Raw genomic sequence first — 20,433 nt, 5'->3', positions numbered from 1 at the left:
CTTTAAGGCGCTCCCCGCCCCTTTTTGGCCCTCGGGCCCCTCCGTAGCGCTCCCGGGAGAGAGCGGCATTGTGCAGCCTTTGGCCCGCACCGCGCATGCGCCCTCCCGCCTTCCCCCGCCTGGCGGCCCCGGAGCCGCCGCCGCTGCCGCCGCCGCCGCCGCGCGTCCTCCCCCCCCCCCTCCCCTCCCTCCTCCCCCCCCCACCCCCCCTCCCTCCGCGGCCGCGCCCCCGCCTCTGCGCCCAGGAGGAGGAGGAGGAGGCGGCGGCGGCCCCCAGCCCCCAGCCCCCAGCCCCCGGCTCCTTCCCCGGCCCCCGGTAAGTCACCGCGGGGCTGGGAGGGGGGGGGGGGCCGGCTCCCGGCTCCCCGCTCCCCTCAGCGCCCGGCCGGGCCCCCTCAGGCAGCGCGCGCGCGGCGCCCCCTCCCCCCCCCCCCCGCCCCCTTCCCGCCGCCTTCTCCACACGGCGCGGGGCGCGCGACCCCTCCCCGGCCGCGGCGCGCGCTGGGGGCGGTGCGCGCGCGTGCATGCGGGGGGCGCGCCGCAGCCGTGCATGCTTGCACCCCTGCATGCTCGCATGTGCGTGTGCTTGCAGCTGTGCGCGCTTGCATGTGCGCGCGGCTGCAGCGCTGCGTGCTTGCATGTGGGCGTGTGCTCGTAGCCGCGCGCGTGCATGCAGCGCTGCATGGTTGTGTCCGTGCTTGTAGCTGTGAGTGCTTGCATGGGGGGGTGTGCTCGCAGCAGTGCATGCCTGCTCGTGTGTGCTTGCAGACGTCCATGTGCTTTTAGTTGTGTGTGCATGCGTGTGCATGCAGCCATGCATGTGTGTGCATGCGTGTGCATGCAGCCATGCATGTGTGTTTGCATGCGTGTGCATGCAGCCATGCATGCGTGTGCATGCGTGTGCATGCAGCCATGCATGTGTGTTTGCATGCATGTGCATGCAGCCATGCACGTGTGTGTGCGTGCATGTGCATGCAGCCGTGCATGCTTATATGCATGCATGTGGTTGGAGACATACTGTGTTTCTGTGCATGCGCTTCCAGCCATGCGTGCTTACATGTGTACGTGTACTTGGAGCCATACTATGCTTGTTTGCAGCTATGCATGCTTTGCAGCTTTGTCTGCTTACATGTGTACATGTACTCGGAGCCATACCATGCTCTTGTACGTGTGCTTGCAGCCACATGTGTTTGTATGCGTGTGCATGCCTGCATGTGTGCACACGCCTCCATTTGCTTGCCTCTGTGTGTGCACACCTGCGTGGCTGTGTGTTTGTGCACTTTTGCGTGCCTCTGGATGGCTCCTCCTGCCCCCCAAAAAGTTTGGGCTCTCCCACAGAACTTCCCCTGGGCATGATGGGGAGCAGCGAGGCGAGGGCAGGTGGGTGGGGAAGGAGGGCTTGTTGCCCGCTGCTCATCACCCCGCTGGAAGCCCTCGCGCTGGGCAGCGGGTGCCGCCGAGGTGCTGCGTTTAGTGCGAGATGCTGTGGCGCAGGGAGAAGCCCTCCCTGGGACGGAGCTGAGCGCTGGCAGCAGGATGCGTGCTCGCTCAAGTCCCCGGATTAGTTCCAGATGAAAAGAATGTGATCTGCATTAGAAAACTTAAATCACGGGTAGCAACAATGAGAAGTCTATCCACGCTGCGGAGAGCGCTTATTAAAGCAGGCAGGCAACTGGTAGCACTTTGCCCTGTTCCCTCCCATCCCCTCCCAAGAAGGAGTTGCTTAAAATACCAGTAGTTGCTGGAAGAGCAAATGATTTGGCTCTCAAATCTGCTGCCACCAGCAAAAAGAATGGTAGTTGTGGTGGGACGTTGCGAATGTACTTTAAAGACAAATCCTTACGGTGTGAGCTGGAGGTTCCTCGGGTGCAAGGCTAAAATGTAGCTGAGAGATTGTTCCCTCGGCAGCATCGGCCCCGGCTACAGAGCGCTGGCGCTGCGCTTTATCAGGTTCTGTTACAGAAAGCGAGTCTGCTGAGGCTAACACAAGGCTGGCTTTCAGTCAGGTGAAACGCTCAGACAGAGAAAGGTATGATGTGATGCTCAGGCCATTTAGGGGAGAAATATGAGACTGAAATACTTGAATTAGGAGATGAAAGGATCCTGGTGGGATTTTAAGCTTTGGAAATGCCTTTTCTACAAACCATTGTATTTGCTGTGCTATGCAAGTACTTCTTACAAGTATTTTGGGGAATATGATATAAAACATCCCACTGCACCTAAACGCTGTTCTGCTTTATTTCTAATGATTTCTGCTTGGAACAGAGCAGAGCGAAAAGTGCTGTCCAAGAAGTAATAAAAGGCCACGAGTTGGACTCTTGGTCTTGCACGTTAATAGACCTGAAGGCATAAAATACTGCTGTGTTGCTGAAAAGATATACATATCTATACGAAAGATTATAGATAAGTTTTTTCATGCTGTTTTCTGGAAATCTGCAGTTAGGCTGACCTCATTCTTTTAGCTGCTGACGATCTTTCTTTGACAGCTATTGAGAATATTTTGTTTTTCTTCCAGGTTTTCATTACCGGTGCGGTTCTGCTCTCTGTGGCAAGGGCCGCCTTTTGAAGCAGCACATTCATTCTCCCCTTCAAGCACCGTAAGTCTCATTTGCCAGCTTCAGAACCATGGCAACAGAAGAAAAGAAGCCAGATGCAGAATCCACCAAAACACAATCTACTCCTTCCTCCTCAACCAATCAGAGCAAGGTGTGTGTGGGGCCGAACAATGTCCGTGTAAACGCACATGGCAACTACCTGCGCGTTCGCCAGGCAAACCAGAATTAGAGGATTGAATCAAATGTAGATTAAGAACTTCTCGAGATGTCCGCTTCTGCTGTTGTCTGGAGATGATAACGTGCTGAGGATCGTATGGGTAAAGCAGGTGGATAAAAACAGGCTCTTCTGTAGCGCTAGGTTTTGTTGGTTTAAGTTCTTGCTAAGGAAATATTTCTTGTCGCTTTGAGCATTAAAAGCTCAGGTGGTTTGTATTTTCCAAAGGCCTAGAGGTGACTGTAGAGCTGGTGAGTTTGTGGTCTTAGTTGCAAAACGGGAAAGCAGTCGTTAGTCAGATTCTTTGAAGCCTTGCAGATGCTGAAAGAAGATGCTGCTGTCTAACCATGAAGCCTTCACAAATGGTGAAATAGTGGAAAAAAATGGGATTTTGGGGGTCTGGAGGAGTTGGCCTGTGGTTTGATTTTCAACAAAGAACAGAACTACAAATGTTCAATGGTACTACACAGATCGGTACCAAGGGTTTTATTTTAATCTGCCAAGCACTTTATGCTTGGACCGTTGGATTCTTCTCATCTGTTTGTTCCTGGCTTGGGTGGAATTCTTATCAAGGTTGAGTTGGTGGTGCACGTGGGCAGTAAGGCACCGCAGACTCCTGACAGCATGTTTTTTTTTTTTGAATTTGGAGAGGGGAAAAAAAATGTAAACAGTAGAATCTCTGTTATGGTGAATACTCATGCAGTCCATTACTGTGTGCTGTGAAACTCTGCTGGGAGTTGATTAACCTCATTCATATGTATTTTTCTTTCAGCCCGCGCCAGTAAAACCAAATTATGCTCTAAAGTTCACATTAGCAGGACACACAAAGGCAGTCTCGTCGGTGAAGTTTAGTCCTAACGGAGAGTGGCTAGCCAGTTCCTGTAAGTACTGCTTTCTTCTTACCTTGTTGAAAACGTGCATGTTTGGGCCTTGGAGAGCTACCTGTCTTTACCGTTACCCTCATCAGATGGAAGAGGGATGTAGTGTCGTTGTTCTTCCGAAAAGGAGCAATCCCAAAGCTGGCAGTCTTTGGGATGATTTACTTCTCAGCTTTTAAGTTCTGTCACTTTGGACGTTGGATCTTGCAGGTGTTGCCAGATCAGAGTCCTCTCCCGTTCAGCTTTCTTTTCCGAGCAAGTGGGCAAAAGCGAGCACAGGATTCTCTCCCCTGTGCATTTCTGTATCGCTCAAGTTCTAGCTTAAGCTTTTGAATTTGAATTGAGCTTTGTGTGCAGTACCTGCAGGCAAAAGCTTAGCTCTGGGAGCTGAGGAAGGTAGGTTTGCACTACCGGACTGGATTGTAGTGTGGCATGAAGGACTGGCCATGTGTTGCTGTCCGCTGTGCCTGTGGTGTTCAGTGAGTCAGAGCCTTTGATTATCCCCATGAAATGTGCAGAAGATGTTATTATATATAGTGTTTCACTACTTGCTCTCTTAGGTGGTAGATCAAGTTCTCTCCCTGACTGCTTTGGTATTTCTTTTAATTTTTTTGGTGGTTAATGTTGCTTGACAGCTTTTCCTTTGAAAATGTGTTTACATAAACCCTCGGTGAGGATCCATATATATGGGAAGGGCAATTAAAAAGAACAATGTTGAATCCGACGCTGAGGGCCAGTCAAACAACTTCCAGACATGGGAATGACTTAGGTCTTTGGCTTAACTGCAGATTGCCTTTATAAGGCCAGCACGCCGTGTATAAATCCTTTTTGTGTCCAAGTATCCTTATGAAAGACCCTTTTCCCCCACCCCAAGGTTTTCCAACCTCTACCTCTGGCAAATATCAACCTTTTTCTCTGGCCTGTTCTGCGAGTTAAAACGGATAATATGTTTGGGTTTTTGCAGACATTAATTCAGTCCAGGTAGTGATGTCACTTTTGTTCTTTCTGGGCAAAAGCGTTTCAGCGTTCCTCGTGGAACAGGACTACTCTTACCGCTGGCTATCTGAAACAAAAGTAGAAACCCAAGTTGTCATCAGAGAGACTGAAGTAGCTGGAGACTCTGCGCATTCCAGGCAGTTTATGTAATCTCAGCTGCTGCAGCGTGGCGCGTACGAAACCGTTCTTCACCAGTTACACACTGCCTCATCCACTAGCGTCTGCCTGGGGAGGGAAAACTACTCACTGTTTGCAGGGACGTGGTTAATTTCTCGCCATCTAGAAAGGACAGATGTATCTGTCGGTGCTGTTAGTCTCTTAACCGGTACGTTCTTTTCCAGCTGCTGACAAGCTCATTAAAATTTGGGGAGCGTATGACGGCAAGTTTGAAAAAACAATATCCGGTCATAAACTGGTGAGTATGAGGAGATCACTGTGCGCTTGAGTATGAATTTACTTGTAAGGAATTGACTTTGCTTTGTTTTTCACGTCCAGAGTTTTCCATTCGTGATTAGTTTGCCTTGTGTAGAGGGCTTGTTCTTTAGCCTCGTTTTGTACGTCTTTGTTTATACAGTCCTGTGCAGTATCCTGGGACTGGAATTGCTGAGGTGATGCCAGGTCAAGCTGGAAATAAGAGTGCAGAGTGATAATGAAGAACCTGCACGCACACTGCCTAGCCATCTTCCTGAGTCCCTCCATTTCGGGAACACTGACCTCCTACAAGGGGCAGCGTATTCTTGGGTGAAAATCCCTGTAAGCTGTAACACTCTGTCCTGTTCCTTCTTTCCTTTGTATCTGGAGCAGAATGGCTTGCCTTTTAAGGAGATTGAATTTTCTTGTGGCTTTGCCTACATAAACACAACACTTACTCATTCTCCAAAGTTCTAAAGAAAACACAAATTCCCAAACCCTCCGGTTTTGTTTCCCAAAGTTTCTTATGTGCTGAAGTTTCAGAAGCAAAGATGAAGATTCACCAAAAGAAAAGCCAGTAGAATCTTGTTGTTCTCCAGCCCTTAGGGACTCAGACCAGAAAGAGCAAGCCATTTGTCATCATGAGAAACCACTTATTCAGATTAGTTTGTGTAGCATACTGTTTATGAATTCCAAGAAAGGGTGTTGGTGGCCACAGTAAGTGCTATGTGAACAAGCTGTTGATGTTTTTGGAGCATATGGCTCAGCCTAAAATGAGCCAATGTCAAAGGAGCCGTATCCCAGTCAGATCAATGAATTCCCAGCTCCCAGTGCTGACTTTTCTTTCAAGCTTCAGCTGTGACTATAATATGCAGCCTGTGTTTTCCATTTGCATGTGTCAGTGGGCAAACAGCGCTCAGAGGATTGTTTTCCTTTGTTTTAGGGTATCTCTGATGTTGCTTGGTCATCAGATTCCAACCTTCTTGTCTCTGCCTCTGATGATAAAACTCTCAAAATATGGGATGTAAGCTCGGTAAGGACAAACTATTATTTACCTACCTCCTCCCCAGCATTGCCATCGTAAATCAAGCTCTTCTGGGAGATGAGCTTGATGTGCTATGATGAGAGACAGTAGAGTTTTAAGCACTGATCCTCTTTAGGTAATAGCTGCTACTTTCCTGCTTAAAACGAGCAGCTGGCTGAATGGGCTGTGATGAGTGTGATGATGGGCTGGGATGAGTGAGTTATGCCGCATGCTTTTGGAAAGAGGGGGTTGCTCACGGGTACCATGAGGAGTCTGGTTTTCTTCTGAGAGTGCTAAAGTCTTACGGTGGCAATGCAGTAGCAGGCTTCGTTTCTGAATGCAGCCTCTCAGATTGAACTTTTTTGTAACTTCTCATCATAGGCTCACTTCTCCTTGCTTCTTTCCCCCTTTCTTTTCCGCAGTTATGCTGAAAACTGGGTAAATTGGTTTAATTTTGATTAGATATGTTAAACTGCTTGGTTTTCTCTCATTGCCCAGAGGGATTGAAATTTGGCTGCATGCACTGAAAAAAGTCTTTCTTTTCTATTGTTTTCTTGTAGCTGGTCCTCTGCCCATCTAAGTCTAGGGTTAGAGATGGTTTCTTTGTGCTGCATGGTTATTAACCTTCATGCAGCTTATCTGAATGCATGTATGGCTGTAGAGGATGCTATATATTTAATTCTGTTATAAATATTATTTCAGGGTAAGTGCTTAAAGACGCTGAAGGGGCACAGTAACTACGTTTTCTGCTGCAACTTCAACCCTCAGTCAAACCTCATCGTTTCTGGATCAGTAAGTGATTTTTTTTTCCTTAGTGCACAGCAATTGCTGCACACCCCTCATTTCAATTTTGTCTTCCCCCACAAACGCAACTTGTAATTGGGTGAGCTGTGCAGTGTTACTGCTGTCCTTACTCAGGCACACGGTCTAGCCTTTAGCCCATCCTCAGTATGCAGTTTTCCTTGCATGTGGAGGAAGAGTTGAAGGGAACTGTGCTCCCTGTCTGTTATTGCTACCCTGTGTAGTGCTTGTGCCCTGGCCTTTCTAACGAGGCTGCAGTGCAACTGGAGGACGACGTGTGTCTAGACTTGCATCAAGTTATAACATCTTGTATGCCACAAATAGGTGTATCACTAAACCACCTTGTGCATTTCTTCAATCTTCAGTTTGACGAAAGCGTGAGGATATGGGATGTGAAAACAGGGAAGTGCCTCAAGACATTGCCTGCTCATTCTGACCCAGTTTCAGCTGTAAGTCCTTTCTGATAAACACGCTCATGTGCTTTGTTCAGGGCAGCTCCTCTCCTACCTCTGTTGGTGGAAGAGTGGGATTGTGCTCTCATTCTTATTATTAACCCTTATACAGCGTCGTGGATGGGCTGCGGTTGGTTTGCAGATGGTGGTTGCTCAAGGAGAACAAAATGAGGAGTGTTACATGTGAGGCTTACATGGTTTTCTGTCTTGGGTGCTAATGTGGGGAGCAGTGAATAGTGGTGTGCCGATATGCAGGGGTACAGACTGCTTGTCACTTGAGGGTCGGAGAACAGCCTGGAACCGCCGTGTGTCTGCTTGCTTCTTCCAAACTAGTGCTATGGTTCAGACCAGGGTAGTTCCGTAGTACACTCCATTTCCAATCTTGGTAATTTAAATAGTTTAAAGTAACTTGGAATACAGCAGTATCTAATAAAATGAAGGAAAAAACAGAAGGTGTTTAACTCTTAATGTTGTTGAAGTGAAGGAAACACAAAGAATTTTGAGCCTCAGATGTGTTAAAACATGGCTGTTGGAATGCGATCGGTACAATTGTTCTGCCTTGCCTGGATTTCACACTTGAAAATGTACATTAACAATAATTATTCTTTTAAATAGTATTTTGAGGTAGAGCTGAAGGGAATAAATTGACCTCAAAACATATTTGGTTACGTAAGAGGTTAAGGTCCATGTCCTTAAAATTTTAAGGTGCCACCCCAGGTTAGACACTACTGTTATTTGAGCAGCTAATGCTGTGTTCATGTTAAGGTGCTGCTCTTAGCTTCTGAGGAAACGTATATTCCAGTTCCTGATCCATGAATAAACAGCTGTAGTTAACTCCTATTTCCATTTATGCCAGGCAGACTGGGGGGTGGTGGGGATCTCGTTTTGATTGTGTTACCCATCTAAATTCATACCTATGGTTTTGATATCATACTGACTCTCTGCTTCTATCCATATGAATTAAACTGTTAGTGTCGGAAGATGAATACTTTCAGTGAAGCTTAAAACATTGATTTTTACAAACATAAGTAAAGTTTTTTTCCCCCTTCTGTAATATTACAGGTGCATTTTAATCGTGATGGATCCCTGATAGTGTCAAGTAGCTATGACGGACTCTGGTAAGTAGTTTTTTCTTGTCTGCTGCAACCTTTAAAGCTGTTGCATGTTAAAAAAAAAATAAAATCTCATATTGGTAGTAATGAGTCTTGTGTTTTTATAGTCGAATCTGGGATACAGCATCAGGACAGTGCTTGAAAACACTGATTGGTAAGTAGAAGGCTTTTTGTTTGTGCTCCATTCTTAGCTGTTTAGCTGCAATACAGCTATTCTGCATCATTGCTGTGAACAGTGACTTCCTTAACCCCTATTTTTCAGGCTTCCTACCATTCCATTAGTACGCTGTTGTCCTCCTATCTATTACAATAAGAGGAACTATCACATCTATGGAAACTTGCTTAAGCTTCGAGTGTTACATAGTATAGCTGCAGGATAAATGAGTTTTTCAAAGTTTTCTACCATTCAGGTGGTTGCTGTGCGGCAGTTCAAAACTGTAACAAAGTTGTTCATGCTGTTGGATGTGATGGAAACAGTCCGTGACTGCATGAGCTGCCTGCTTTTATTGGTGATGGTTGTTAGCATGAGGCATCTTGTGAACAAAGATAATAAAAGAAAGCTACCTGTTGGGCATATGTTCCCTGGTCTTTCATATTCTTATAAAGCATTATATAGACAAGTTACATGGCACTGCAAATTAGCAGCATATGCTCTTAATGTAATGGTTTTTAAAAGGTATAGATATACTTCTGCTCTGTAAGTGCTGATGCAAAGAAGGAAAATTCAGTTACAAAGGGTTATTTAAAATGTTTGTGAGCAAAATATCATTTTCTTGAAATACTGAAAACAATCACTTTCTTATATCTGTATTTCTTGAAGTACCGAGGGATAACAAAACTGAAAGCTTGTTTCAGTGAGACAACTAACAACAGATTATTGTCAAAAGAAATTCTCTGCCAATGAAGCAATGCAACTGTGCGCTGGTTAATAATTACTTTTATTTTCACTGTAGATGATGATAACCCTCCAGTGTCTTTTGTGAAATTCTCCCCAAATGGCAAATACATACTAGCTGCAACTTTGGACAAGTAGGTATTTAAAAAAAATCCACAAGCTTTGAAGTGTTCACGAATATCAGATAAAACTTTATTTTGCTGCTGTTTAGCTGTCACAGTAACGATGTTACACAACTTCATACATATTATAAACCTTAGAAAATCTGTGAGGTGTTGTACGTTGTCACAGGCAGAGCTTCTGTTTTTAAAGCCTTGGCACTGCTTAATGACTGCAAGGCCTGTTCATTCCTCCTAGTGTACCTTTTGAAACCTCAGCATTCTCTTGCACTAATCATATGATTCTCTTGTAACATCAAGAGACAAAATCTAGCCTATAAAAGGGTGCAATATGAAAACAACTTTTTGTGTAAGGCGTAAGAGCAGTGCAGGTGTGCTTATTGTATTAATGATTCACCTGGAGAACTTCTATGCAGTGTCTAAGAAGGGATTAGTCGGTCTGTCATCTCCATTCACAGACAGTAATGGTGCTGTTGCTTTCATGAGACCTACCCTTGCTGTGTTGGGTGGCTGGTAGCTTGTCTGTCTGAGCATCTGTGCATAGAATTTCACGACTGTAGCCTGCCTTTTTCAGCTAGTCAATGAAAAGCCAGGCTAAAGTGCCCCATTTAAGCTCTGCTATGGAGAAACTTTCTGCTACTAGGAAATCGTCTGGTGAAAAAACTGCAAGAACTAATCTTTGCTTTTTTTTTGTGTTTTGTAGCACTCTTAAACTTTGGGACTACAGCAAAGGAAAGGTAAGAACAGTCCTGTCTTGCTATGTAGACTTATCTAAATTTATTGGAGAATCTGGATTTCATTTGCTTTTTAACCTCTCTTAACATTTTATGAATATTATAGAAAAAAGTGTTAGTAACCCTTTATCAAGGAAGACTAAAGATGCCTTTGAAAAAAAATTGTTTATGCTCCTGTATAGGCCCAAGACACTGAATACAGTTTTTTTTTATATATATATATGTATATATATGTATTTTTTTTCTCTTTTAAACATTAAATTGTTGTTGTTTTTCTTGGTGGGAAATGACAAATTTATTTATTTTTCCTCCTATCCTCAAAATTAGTGTTCTAGGACAGCAATGCCCTATGCATCCTCTAGATAAGTGAGTTGGCAGAGAGGGAAACCCAGACAGATATATTTATAGCTTGATCTGACAAGAGAGTTTGTCCTTGGCTGTGAGAAAGCTACTTCCCAACAATGCTAATGCCTTGTGGCTCTTCACTTTCAGTGCCTGAAGACATACACAGGACACAAAAACGAAAAGTACTGCATATTTGCAAATTTCTCCGTTACCGGTGGAAAGGTTAGTGTTTATTTGGACTTTTTTTTTTTTAACTGATGTGCAGTTTTTACTGGTTTTCTCCATGGGCATGCCAGCGTGATGTGAGTGTCTCATTCTGTAATTTGATTCCAAAACATCTCTATCATCTTGTTGAAAACTGGTTTTTGTCTGGAAGAGGAGGAAAAAATACTCAGTTCAGTAGAGGCCATGCCAATGAACTAGCAACGGTAAAATTTTGTAGAAGCGCAGCAGTAATTTGGGGATGGAAACCTCCCTTAGCAGATCCTTGTTTGGGGGTGCAGTGGGAGAAGGAGCTGTCCTGGGAAGCTCCATCTGCCTCTGAGTGCCTGTGGTGTCTGTCCTTGGGTGGTCCTGCTGCCTCGTGGCCAGGCTCCCTCCGCTGCAGCAGGAGAGGACGTTCCCAAGTGGGGAGCAGCTGGGTGTGTATCGGTTAGCGGTACAGCAGGCAGCCGTCCGAGGATACGATGGTGTGCTCTGGTTGAGATGGCGGAGCACATCAGCAGAGGTTAAATCCTAACACGGAAGGACTTCAGCATCTTTTGGTTGTTTAGTTTTCCTCCTCTGGCATACAGAGGGTGTAACAAAACTTTCTGCTGCCTGTATGCACTGAATAGAGGCTGAGACAGAACAAACGACATCAGATAGTCATGTAAGTTCCTTATAATATCATAGTAAAGTGTTACTGAGTACTAGTTGTTAGATATAGATGACGAGAGAGATTAAAATAACTTTCCTCTGCCCCTCCAGTGGATTGTGTCCGGTTCAGAAGACAACCTGGTTTATATTTGGAACCTTCAGACAAAAGAGATTGTACAGAAATTACAAGGGCACACAGGTAAGGAAGAGGATTTTGTTTTTATTGATAGAATATCCTTCATGTCAGGTTGTAATGAGGGCTTAGCTTTAGCATTTTCTCACTCATGTTGAGTTCTGGCTGTCAGACCCATAGATTCTCGACCAGCTGAAGCTTAATTGAGCCATCAGTGTTCACTCCTTTTCATGAAGGCTTTTTAACGGTCGTTGCAAATGTGTACTTTTTCACTGTAAGAATTTTGACATCAGCTTGGAAAGATGTCTTTTTGAGTTCAGAGCTGGTCAAGATATTTAGGCAACTCATAATAGTAATGAGTTTGGATTGCTCTGAACACCTAAAGCTGTAACTCTTGGAAGGATAAGAACTAATACGGTCCTGCTGTTTGTGTGTTTGTACACCTACTTCTTGAAGGTGAGGTTTAGCATGTATTGAGAGGTCAGCTGATAGGTACTTCAGTCCGAATCCCTGAAGAGACCATTCCCACTGCACCCACTAGAAGGAATTGTGCTGTGAAACGTAAGCATGCTTATTCCTCTGCAGGACCGTCGATTTAGACTGTACCTTGGGGCAGTGGCAGCAAGCTTTTGTTTTTCAGATTAGGGCAAGACTCTGAAGACTAAATGGTGTATCTAGCTGGCAATACCATACCTGCAAGGAAAGGTACCGAGCAGGGTTTTTATTAGCTGTGTCCTGATGTAATTGCCAAGAGCTTTGCCATGAGGTAGGCAAGAACGAGAATCTAGAGGTTCTTTCATTTTGTAGCCTGACAAATACTCCCTGACTACTGCTCTCAAGTTGAGCCTGCCTATGGGATGCTTTTTTGTTAGCAAATATTTCTTCTCCCATATATGGAGTGAATGTTGGAAAACTTTTCTTAATTCTGTTACAAGGAAATAGTAACTGGTCTACGCTGTTTTCAGATGTAGCAACAATACATGTTACTTTCCAGAAATGTGCTATGAGCCTGATTTCATTGCTGTAAATAATGATGTTTGTATTTCTCTTTCTTTTTGCATAGATGTTGTAATCTCAACAGCTTGTCACCCAACAGAAAACATCATTGCATCAGCAGCACTAGAAAACGACAAAACAATTAAACTGTGGAAGAGTGACTGTTAAACGTTCCAGTATCACTTTAGAGACTGTCAGGAAAAATTGTTTTTAAAAAAATATTAAAAAACCACATGAGAATAATAAATCCAGTTTGGCAGGAAACCTGAAGAATATTTGATAAAGTGGTTTCTGTTAGTCTTGGCCCAAAGAAAACGTCTTAGCTCTTTGCTAGAACCGGGCAACGTGGTGGAAAAAAAAAAAAAAGATGCAGTGTCTCCTTTTCTTGCCTAATCTTTTGGCAGACAAATGGATCGTTCTGACATCGTTAGAAGTGTCAGCTTGTATTGGACACCCCAAAGATGCTTTACTTTCTGGTGGCATTACTTCTAGGCGCTGTTGCTGCTTAAGGAAGAGCTGCCAGTCTGCTTTCTAACAGTAAGTTAAGTCACGAGCCTAGAGATGCGTGGATTTTTTTTTTGAAATGTCTGACTTTTTTATTTTTTCAGAATGTAGATTCTAGTCTTGAAAGTTTCTGTATTGTTTTAACTAGGAGTACTGCATCTTTAAAGGTGCTTCATTTTAAACACTCAGCTCAAACTTTGTGACCAAATGAAACCATGCAGTTCCAGATTTCCCCCTCCCCTTCCTGCCCCACTGACTTTGACTGCTGTGGTGAAGATCTCTTACCTTCTGTATAGTTGCTTACCTCTTGTTAAGTGTGTTTCATAGATGCTGTTCTAGAGCAGTTACAAATCTTCTGTTAATCATTAAAATTAATTCTGCTTGTAGTTATTCTGAGCATATTTTTTTTCTTCTTCTGGATAAAAGCGAGCTCACGGAACACTGTAAAGTTATTTCAATGTAAAAAGAAACCCAGACTTTTGTATTTTGAAAATCCATCGTATGAAGCTGTATTGATAATGGCATGACTCTGTATCTATTTCAGCATTGGTATTTCTTTCCCCTTTTGTCATACCCATGTGGTATTTACACATCCAGACAAGTTCCATATGCCATAATAAAAAGGTGGGATTTTATGTGTATGCTTGTGGTAAGAGTGTACTAATGTGAAGTGTCTGTATCCAAAGCAGCCTCCCTTTAAAAACTGGTTTAAGAGGAAGTATTTCTGTAGAAGCCCCGCTGAGTGAGTAGGGGAGAGGGAGAAAGGAGAAGAAACAGCCATGCTTACATCTGTTCTGATGAAAGAGGAGCATTTGTTGAAAGAAAGTAAGAGGGTTGAACTGAAGGTGTCCTCCCCTGAGGCAACATTAGTACAAACCCTCAGAGGGCCCTTTAGCTAAGGGGAAAGGAATTCTGCTGCCCTCTCCACGCGGAGTGGGCAGGGCAGGCTGCATGATGATACAGCTTTTGCTGGTTAACTGTGCTTATGTGCTTAAAATTTAGCTTTTGCCGGTTAACTGTGCACAAGCTTTACTTTGCCTCGAGGGTTCTGCTGTAAGGGGTTTTCATATATTTATTTTTGCTATCAGCCATGTGCTTCATAATAACTGAAAATCAATTGTAGTATAAACCTCTCCTGTAGTGGCTCTGGGATGTTTTGCCTCTCTACCATTAGAGAAGACAGCTGCAAGCCATGAGGTATAGTTTTGTTTTTAACATAGGGTTCATGCCGAGTTTGAGCACCAACAGCTATTAATAATCACATCCTTTGAGGCTTTTCATTACCCACAGGGAGGGCTGCTGCTGCTCTAGACTTAGAGAGCCTCGCTGCTGAAATAGTCCCATTTCTTTAAATAACTTTATGGAGCTTTTCAGCCTTTTTTACAGTCCAGCAGAACTTTTCAAGTGCAAGATGTGGCCGTGCTCCTTCACCAGTGCAGAGCAGTTGGTGTATTACACCTGTAGGCGTTTCCCCGTGGATTCAGCACTGCATGGTGTAGCAATTTGCGTATAGCTATGGTTGGGGGGGCTTCGCTTGTCCCCCTGTGCTGCAGCACTCTGCCCTTGCAGGAGCCATCCCCATGCCTGCAGCTTGCTGCTGCTGCTCTCCTGCCCTGGCTCAGGTTGTGTTTCAAGGGGAGCAGCGGTGCTGGCATCAGCTCTGCCTCAACACTGCTGCACCCAGCCCAGCATGATGGTGGTCTGGGGGTCCAGGTTATTGCAAATCTAGCACAGGAGGCTTGGTGCAGGCTGCTGGGGGGCTGCAGCGCATCAGACCCTGCAGCAGGAAGGCACAGCACTGCCCTCTGCTCTGCAGGGCTGGGGGAAAAGATGATGGGCGAATGAGGAGAGCGCAGGGAGCAGCTCTGCCTGTGCTCCCCGAAAAAAAAAAAATGGGAAAAACATGGTTAGATGCCACGAAGTAGGTGGCAGTGCCTTAACCGTATGCGTGTTGTACAGGCCACTGGGGCCTCTTCCATCCTTATCAAGGGGAGTGCTAACCTTCTCTCCTTTCATACAACACAGCAATGCTGCGTACGCAGAGGCTATTTAAACCCCTGCTGATAGCTCTACTTCTCGGACACGGTGAGGATAATTTCTTCTTTCTTTTTCCCCCTCCTAGACGCCCCTATTTAATTCCAATGAGAAAAAATCATTCCTGACTCCTCATAAGTTTTTAGAGCCCTGAAAACCCCGTGGAAACCCCACATATCGGCTCTTTTCCCAGCCTCCTTAATGTATTCATCACCACCAGCCAATCAGAGAGCAGGCGCGGAGCCTCTCCGCCTGCCCCCTGCCGGCGGTGGGCAGCCCGGCTTCCGCTGCGCTAATGGCGGCGGGGGGGGGGGGAGGCTCCGGGGACCGCGGGTTCGAATCCCGCCTCGGGCGGGCAGCAAGCGGCCACTGCCCGGCTTTTGGGAAGGGCGAAAGGGGCCGAGAATTGGGGTGCGGGGGCCGAGAATTGGGGTGCGGGGCCCGGGGCTGCGCCCAGCGCTGCTGCTCGGCCCCGCCGCTGCCCTGAGTCCTGGGCTGAGCCCTACAGCAGGACGTGCTGGCGAACCCGCCTGATCTGCGCGGGGCTGGGCCGTCCTGCTGGGCATCGCAAAGGTTTAAGCGAGAGCATGAACGTGCCGGGGGATTTGCTGATCAAATCTTTCTCCGGCAGGGGAGGATGGCCGCTTCCCAACCCGTTCCCGGTGCCCCCGGGGCTGACAAATCTCTGAATTGCAGCAGAGCCAAGGGCACGTTAAAAGAACCGTACGCTGCTTCCAGGTGGGGAAGGGGTGGCAGGCTAGAAGAGCAGGGTTTTGTTTTATGTTCTTTTGTTTTATTCCTGTAGAAGTCTTTGCCTCCTGCATCCCAAGGGAATACAACAAAACAAACAAGCAAATCTGGCTACCCCAGCCTCAGCATCACCACCACCCGCCCTGGCAGCTGGGCCAGGCTGGGGTTACCAGTGGGTTACCAGTGGGTTACCAGTGGGTTACCAGTGGGTTACCAGCCCGGCTCCTTCCTCCAGCCCCTCCAACGCCGCATTCCCCGACTGGGGACCAGCCGCAGAGCCCCATCGTCCTGTTTCCCCCATCGCAACACGTTGCCCGTCTCCCCACCCACTGCAACGCCACGTGCTGTCCCTCAGCCCCCCTGGCTCCATCTCGCTGCCCTGCAGGGGCTGCGTCGGAGCCCCCAGCTTTGCTGGATGAGGCCGCAGAGCCAGGTGCTGTGCCTGGGGCTGTGCACGGCCCCAAACCCACCAGCTGCACGGGGCTGCTGCGTCGCTTCAGCATCACTTCAGCATCGCTTCATCAGAGCCCGGGCTGCTCCTTGCACGTGAGCAGCCTCCCCTGCCAGACACCGATGAGTTTATTAAGGGATTAAAAGTTAGTCTCCCCTCCTTATTGAATGCTCTGATTTATGCGGGCGTTTAAATCAATCCCATTTCCTGCATTTTATCCCTTCTCCCCTAGGCTTTCAGGCTTTGCTGTGTGAGACATTTGCTATAATCACATTGTTTTGAGGCAAGCGAGACACCGTGGGTGGTTTAAGTGATTTGAATAAATGAGCTGCATTGCTCAGGCACTTCTCCCAGGTGCTAATTGCCCCTCCTGAACTGTGGGTGCCCATACCTGAACAAGTTGGTGCTGCCTCCCAGTGAAATATTAACGAGCGTGCTGGCTAATGAAGACGCTATGGAGATGGGGTCTGAGCACCTGGCTGGCTGGGGCTTTTTTTGGCAGCAGAGGTGCCCACGGAGCTGGGGTCCTGCCACCAGCCTGGGCTGGGCTGCCCCAGGCAGGGATTTCCAGGTGCTAGCAGGCGGTTGCTGGATGCAGTGCATAAGCAGCTTATTTTGTCATTTTAATTTTTTAATCCCATGCATTCAGTTGTGCTCTCTTATTAGTAAGCATTAGCTCTCTAAGTCCCATTAGCTCTGCTCAGAGCAGGGGTTTTGCTTGTGGGGATGCTGGTGGGGGAGCCAGCGGAGGTCTGGGGGCCTGATCCTGCATCCAGTGATGTCCGTGAGGCCCCACGTGGCTGTGAGGCTGATCCTGGCCTTGTAGGGCCATCAGGGCTCTTTGCGATCCTCTGCTGCACCCACAGACCCTACCCCAACCCCGAGGAGCCCTGGTCATGCTCCCCCCAGAGCTGATACGAGCCCAGCCTTGGCCCCGTTTGGCACCTCGCTGCCTTATGAGGAAATGATTTTCTTGTGTGCAAATGCATAGAGTACATCCAGACCCACCTCTGCCTCCATTAGGTTTTCCCTTTAACCCCAACAGCCACCCCCAGGGCTGTACTTCATTAAAGAATCCCGAGCCTTGGGTTTAAAATTAGTTGACGGCTTCTCTTTAATAAAAATATTCCTACCCTCTTTAAATAGCACAATATGTCACACAAAGCCAGTGGGTCTGCTTGTGAAGATGAGGCAGCTCAGAAAGGAGAAAGAGAGAGAAAAAAAAAGTAAAAACACATCTCCCCAAACCCCTTCTGCCTAATCCAACTGAATTAGAGGATTTTGAAGTGGATTTAAAACTAAATCTTGATTAGGGAGAATTTCTCTCCAAGAGCTGCTGCACGGTAGTATTAATGGGAAGCGATCGTGGACAGAGGAAATAGGACAGAAATAACCGAGGGTAGCACATACGCACTCACGTCTGTGCACGAACTGAAAGAATCAGAGAATTTCTCGGGAGGAAAAGGGAGAAATTAAGCATTGACAGAACAAGACTCGGCGCCACGGGGCCAGCAGAGAAGCGGGGAGCGGCCAGATCTCTGCTACACCAACCGCATCTCCCTGCCTTCATTCGTCGGAGGGCTTCGCAGGAGAAAATCCAGGAGAAAAGTGAGGCTGGGGAGAGCAGGGAGGAGAGGCAGTCCGTGCCTGCTCCCCACCAGCTGGGGTTCATCCTCTGAGCCCCGGGGGGGCTGCGGGGCCGACCCCCCCATGCTCTCAAGACACATGCCTGGAGGTGCCCATGGGATCCTCTCGCTGCTGACCGTGGCGTTCGTCCTCCCGGAGGGTAAGTGCTGATGTCCCCAGGGTGCGGAGTGTCCCCTGTGAGCTGTGCTCCTTCACGTCCTCCTCAGCCCCTGGTTGCTACAGCGTGATTCGTTCTCAGGATGAATCTGGGGGTATTCCTGCCCCAAGCGGTGTAGCTGCGTGTTGCCTTGTCGGTGATTTTAGGAGAAGTCATCACGTTTTCTATAAAATGAGGGCACATGGGTAAGAAGTGTGGGCCAGGAGCCAGGATCCCTGGGGGCTCCCCTTCCCCAGTGACCCCCTTGCTGTGCCCAGGGGTGTGGGGATGCTCACACAGCACCCCAAAAGGGTTTGGGAGCAAACGAGCAAGGGATGGGGAAGGGCTCCAGGTCATAATTAAGAGGCAGGGGGAAGGCAACAGCCAGAGGAAGCCTGCGGCATGATTTCTGTTGCTGTGGTTAATAAACATGTGTCTCAGGTACTGCGTTTGCCTTAAGCCCTGTGGATGATGTAGCTGAATATCCTCTGAATGCCTTTTATTTTTCTTTAAAGAAGTTGAGAAATGGTTTAATTCCCATTCTGCTTTGGGGGGAGCCGTTCTCGGACACAGCCGCTGACCCTGCAGGGAAGGACTGAGCTGTCGCCAGCACAAGCAGGGCTTGGGGGGGACAAAGCACTGCCACTGCTGCGGGCTCACGGGCATTTGCTCTCAGCCACTCTGACTCTTTCTCTTCTGATTTCAGATTATTTTGCCTCCCTTGTAGACCCTGCGTTAAAAGCAGGGAGAAAACCAAACCAAAAATTAAATGATCCCTCTGGTGTGAGCGACTCCGGCACTGGCACAGCTGAAACTGGAGGATTTTGGAGAAACGGGCAAAAGCTGTTTCCGAGAGCGGCCGAGCCCAGGCTCGGTGGTGTCTGTGGTTTGGAGGTTTCACGTACTCTTTACAAACCTTGTTTCAGAGCTCCCTTGTTCCCGTGATTTGATCCCAGCTCAAATCTCCTGCTAATCTCTGATTTCGCACTGACCTCTAGCGGGAGCTGGTTCTGCGTTTTGGGGCCCACTGGGTAAACAAGTGGCGGGCAGGTTTGGTTTCTGACTCAGAGCTTAACGCAACCTGGCGAGGCAGAGAGTGCTGCAAATGCTTCTGTAGAGAACAGCCAGGAAGGAGTTGAAGTGTTTTCCCCTGGAAAAATCCAGCTGTGTTTCATATGCTCTCCTTTAGTGTCCGGGCTCCAGTGCTACGGCTGCAACATCATCGTTGGCACCAAGTACGTGGACATGGGGTGCTCGAACCCCGAAGTGATCACCTGCTCCCACTCCCACCAGGGCTTCAAACACCGGTTCTGCATTAAGACGGAGAGCGGTGAGTCTGCCCGGCTGTCTGCCCAAAGCAAACCCCGTAGCCTTGCAGCCTCCCTCCCTGATGCCCCGCGCTCTGCTTGCTTTGCAGTGGTCCTGGGCAGCCTGCTGACCAGCGGCTGTGCCACCTCCCGTCACTGCCAGCAGCAGGAGCTGCCGGGGGTCCGCATCCACTGCTGCGACACCGATCTCTGCAACGGCTCCCCCCGGCCGCCCCCCGGCCTCGACGGCGGCTGCCTCCTGCTGCCCTGCCTCCTGGCAGCCCTGCTCCTCTCCTGAGCCCCCCGAAGGGCCTGGGGTGGGGGTGTCTGAGCTTTGGAGGGGGCAGGAGGGGACGTGCGGCCATCCCTGCCCCTGCAGCGGTGCACGAAGCCCTCCTCGCCCCTCTCCTCAATAAAAGCCGATGAATGTTTTGCCCTGGAGAGGCCTCGGTGATGTCCCCGGAGATGGGGCTGCTTCCTGGGAGGAGGTGGGCTGGGACCCCCCCACCCTGCAGCCCCAGCACCAGAGGACACGGAGCTGTTGGAGGGGGTCCCGAGGAGGCCGGGAGGATGCTCAGGGGCTGGAGGCCCTCTGCCGTGGAGGGAGGCTGGGGGTGTTGAGGAGGCTCCGGGGGGGCTTATAGCGGCCTGCCAGTCCCTAAAGGGGGGCTGCAGGACAGCTGGGGAGGGGCTCTGTGTCAGTGATAGGACAAGGGGGAACGGCTTTAAGCTAAAAGAGGGGAGCTTTAGGTCAGATACGAGGAAGAAATTCTTCGCTACGAGGGAGGTGAGGCCCAGGCTGCCCCGAGGAGCCATCACGGCTCCATCCCTGGTGCCCCATCCCTGGCAGTGCCCAGGGCCGGGCTGGGGGGGCTTTGGGCAGCCTGGGCTGGGGACAGGGGTCGTGCCCACGGCAGGGGGGGCTCTGAGGGCCCCCCCAGGCCCAAGCAGGCCTCGGCTCTGCGGCTCCATCGCACCCCACCAGGGGGCACCCGGGGGCCGCCAGCCGGGGATGGGGGGGTTCGAGGAGCTGGGGCAGCCCCCCCATAAAACCAGGCTGCCCCCCGGGGCTGCCCGGCAG

The 20,433-nt window shown here is 48.5% G+C and overlaps 2 protein-coding genes and 1 non-coding gene across 3 annotated transcripts; 2 read left to right on the top strand and 1 right to left on the bottom strand.

Moving 5' to 3' along the window:
* The first annotated feature begins 212 nt into the window (after positions 1–212).
* WDR5 (WD repeat domain 5) lies at positions 213–13,668 on the top strand. The gene is made up of 14 exons (XM_066980699.1): positions 213–316; positions 2,516–2,706; positions 3,542–3,650; positions 4,985–5,058; positions 5,998–6,087; positions 6,781–6,870; positions 7,245–7,328; positions 8,394–8,449; positions 8,551–8,597; positions 9,397–9,472; positions 10,161–10,194; positions 10,684–10,758; positions 11,506–11,593; positions 12,591–13,668. The coding sequence occupies exons 2-14, from the start codon at positions 2,626–2,628 to the stop codon at positions 12,689–12,691; spliced, it is 1,005 nt and encodes a 334-aa protein (XP_066836800.1). The 5' UTR covers positions 213–316; positions 2,516–2,625; the 3' UTR covers positions 12,692–13,668.
* Positions 13,669–14,922: 1,254 nt separating this feature from the next.
* Positions 14,923–15,050, bottom strand: LOC125181936 (U6atac minor spliceosomal RNA). The gene has a single exon (XR_007160611.1). It is a non-coding gene; the product is annotated as a U6atac minor spliceosomal RNA (small nuclear RNA).
* Positions 15,051–17,415: 2,365 nt separating this feature from the next.
* Positions 17,416–19,784, top strand: LOC125181922 (ly6/PLAUR domain-containing protein 1-like). The gene is made up of 3 exons (XM_048056944.2): positions 17,416–18,048; positions 19,235–19,375; positions 19,463–19,784. The coding sequence occupies exons 1-3, from the start codon at positions 17,973–17,975 to the stop codon at positions 19,648–19,650; spliced, it is 405 nt and encodes a 134-aa protein (XP_047912901.1). The 5' UTR covers positions 17,416–17,972; the 3' UTR covers positions 19,651–19,784.
* The last annotated feature ends 649 nt before the right edge of the window (positions 19,785–20,433 follow it).

The sequence above is a fragment of the Anser cygnoides genome, chromosome 20, assembly GCF_040182565.1.
Source record: "Anser cygnoides isolate HZ-2024a breed goose chromosome 20, Taihu_goose_T2T_genome, whole genome shotgun sequence".
NCBI classification, from domain to species: domain Eukaryota; kingdom Metazoa; phylum Chordata; class Aves; order Anseriformes; family Anatidae; genus Anser; species Anser cygnoides.
This window is presented reverse-complemented; position numbering and strand designations above follow the sequence as displayed.